Source organism: Dryobates pubescens, chromosome 11 (genome assembly GCF_014839835.1).
Source record: "Dryobates pubescens isolate bDryPub1 chromosome 11, bDryPub1.pri, whole genome shotgun sequence".
In the NCBI taxonomy this organism is placed as follows: domain Eukaryota; kingdom Metazoa; phylum Chordata; class Aves; order Piciformes; family Picidae; genus Dryobates; species Dryobates pubescens.
This window is the reverse complement of record NC_071622.1, coordinates 37,081,116-37,084,079: the sequence shown is the minus strand read 5'-3', so window position 1 is coordinate 37,084,079 and position 2,964 is coordinate 37,081,116. Positions and strand designations below refer to the sequence as shown.

The window sequence follows — 2,964 nt, the reverse complement described above, 5'->3', positions numbered from 1 at the left end:
GTGAAATCTGGATCCTTTCTTAACCCTTTTCCTTTTGACAAAACCTTGGGTGTGTCCTTTTAAGTTTCCCATTCTAACCCCTGAAAGTTTATCTTGTAAAGCATCTTTTAATCTTCCAGCAGGATGAAACTGCAGCCAAGGCCTGAGAGAGGCTGCCTGGAGTCCCCCCTCTTATGGGCCTGCCCTGCAGATGTCTACTGGAGGTTATCTGCTTGAGAAGGAGCTGCATCTCCACTGCAAACATCCATCCCAACTTCAGGAGCACTGCCTGTCTGCTGTGCTTGTGCTGCTGGCCTTTGGAGCTGCCTGCAGCAAGGCCTGGCTCTCCTGTAGGAGTGTGGGCAGTGCTAAGCCACCCCTTGTAGGTCAGTCCTTTTGTCTGAGCCCTTTGCTCCTGTGTGGGTGGGGCCCTGTCGTTCTTTCTCTATCACCCCTGCCCCTTGGGATGGGCAATGGAAGAGTTTGCAGATCTGCCCAGTTGAACAGAACTCTCCTGCTCTCATCAGTATAGATTTGGGTTGGTGGGAGGGGGTTGGGAGGGTTGGGCTTCCTGGGTCAGCACCACCACCTGCTTTATCTGAGCTGGGAAAGATGAGTGGGCAGGGCCTGGGCCAGGAACTGACCTGCCACTGCTGCTGGACTCAGGAACAAGGTAGATGACCCCCACTAAATAAGTACCAGGGATTTCAGCATAGAAATTAGGCATCTGACTCCCTACATCCAGGCAAGTGTTGGGTGTCAGAGGCTATTTGGCTGTCCACACACACAGAGTCCATCCATCTGTCCGTCTCTTATTGCTTGGTCCCCAGGGCCTTGCCTGAGGGCACAGGGGTGCCCCTTCTCCCTCCACCATGGCCACCCAGAAGCACCTGGGCAAGAGCCTGAAGGAGAAGAATCACCTGGCAGAGTTGGAGGATCTGAAGTGTAGCCCCAAGGAAGCAAAGGAGGAAGACAAAACTGATGAAGACAAAGAGGAGGAGGAGGAGGAGGAAGATGAGGATGAGGAGGAGGAGGAGGAGGAGGAAGAGGAGGAGGAGGATGAGGAAGATGAGAATGATGACAAGTACAAGGAGGAGTATGATGAGGAAGAGCAGGGGAAGGAGAAAGACAAAGCCACATCAGCCCCCTGTGTACCATCAAAGCAGCCAAATCGGTGCCCTGAATGTGGACTCAGCTCCCCACCAAGCTCGGAGCTGAGGAAGCACTGCTGTCCCCACCATGGTGCCCAGCCCTTTGTCTGTGGTGACTGTGGCAAGAGCTTCAGCCTCAGTTCCACCCTCACCCAGCACCAGTGTGTCCAGCCCGGGAAGAAGTCCTACAGCTGTGCTGGCTGCAGCAAGAGTTTCACTCGCAGCCTGACGCTCATTGCCCACTGGCATGGCCATGCCGGGAAGAAGCCCTTTGCCTGCACCGACTGTGGCAAGAGCTTCCACCGTGGCTCCAACTGTCTCCAGCACCGCCGTGTCCACAGCAGCGAGAGGCCACACATCTGTGATGACTGCGGCAAGAGCTTCCAGGGGAACTCGATGCTCATCGCTCACTGGCAGGTCCAAACCAGCCAGAAAGCCTTCAGCTGCACTGACTGCGGCAAGAGCTTCAACATGAGTTGCCAGCTTTTTCGGCACCGCCGCGTCCACACCGGCGAGAAGCTCTACTGCTGTGCTGGCTGTGGCAAGCGCTTCTGCTGGAGCAAGACCCTCATTACCCACTGGCATGCCCATAGCGGCAAGAAGCCCTTCGCCTGTACTGACTGTGATAAGACCTTCGGCCATGTCTCCCAGTTCTCAGAGCACCGCTGTGGCCACACCAGCAAGAGACCCTGCAATCCTGACACCTCCAATGAGAGTTTGAGCTGCAGGTCAGACCACAACCTCAGCAACAACCTCTCCAAGGGCCACAAGCTGCCCAGCAGAGAGAAGCCAGCAACCACTGCCGTCCTTGGCAACTCCTGCAGCAAGTGTCAGCAGAGCTTCGCCAGGCGCTCAGACCTGGTGAGGCACATGCGGATCCACACTGGGGAGAAGCCATATGTCTGTGCCGTCTGCGACAAGAGCTTCAGCCAGGCCTCCAACCTCACCCGACACCGCCGCATGCACACAGGGGAGAGACCGTACCGCTGTGCTGAGTGCGGCCAGAGCTTCAGCTCCAGCCACACCCTCACGCAGCACCACCACACTCACAGCGGCAGGAAGCCATACCGCTGTGCCGACTGTGGCAAAAGCTTCTCTAAGAGCTCCACCCTCCTCCAGCACCACCTAATCCACACTGGGGAGAAGCCCTACTGCTGCACTACCTGTGGCAAGAGCTTCAGGCACAGTGCCACCCTCAAAAGTCACCTCCATGTCCACACTGGCAAGAAGTCTTTCACCTGTGCTGACTGTGGTAAGAGCTTCAGCCAGCGCTCCCAGCTGCTCTGTCATGGCCGCATCCACACCGGCCAGAAGCCCTACGTCTGCAGTGACTGCAGCAAGTGTTTCACTCACAGGGCCTCCCTCAGCCGGCACAGCCTTGTCCACACAGGTGAGAAGCCCTTCCCCTGCACCGCCTGCAGCAAGAGCTTCCGCTGCAGATCTAACCTCAGCCGGCACATGCGCATCCATGCCAGTGACCAGCCTGAGCTGAGGGATGCAGAAGAGCAGTGACCCCAGCACTGCCTGGGTAAACATCACCCCCATGGGGGACCTTTTCCAGCAGATTGAATCAAGGTCACCTCATTTGCACCCAATTTTCTCAGACTCTGGGGGCTCCAGCAGGAACAAACACCCCACTCTCCCCTAAACTCCACTGAGTGATGATGAGAATAATTAACAGTGATGAGTCAGCACAGCCATCACCACCACTGAAGCTGGACTGAGCTTTGCTGGGATTTGTATGCTTTCTGCCCTGTACTTTGGGTTTCCCCAGGCTAAATGTCCCTTTCCTTTGTCCCTTGCCCAGCTGTAATGCTAAACCCCTCAAATTAAC

At 56.2% G+C, this 2,964-nt stretch overlaps 1 protein-coding gene across 1 annotated transcript; it reads left to right on the top strand.

Moving 5' to 3' along the window:
* The first annotated feature begins 1,218 nt into the window (after window positions 1–1,218).
* LOC128897526 (zinc finger protein 252-like) lies at window positions 1,219–2,642 on the top strand. Its single transcript, XM_054164980.1, has 2 exons — window positions 1,219–1,242; window positions 1,287–2,642. Exons 1-2 carry the CDS (start codon window positions 1,219–1,221, stop codon window positions 2,640–2,642), a joined length of 1,380 nt encoding a protein of 459 aa, XP_054020955.1.
* Window positions 2,643–2,964: the final 322 nt, after the last annotated feature.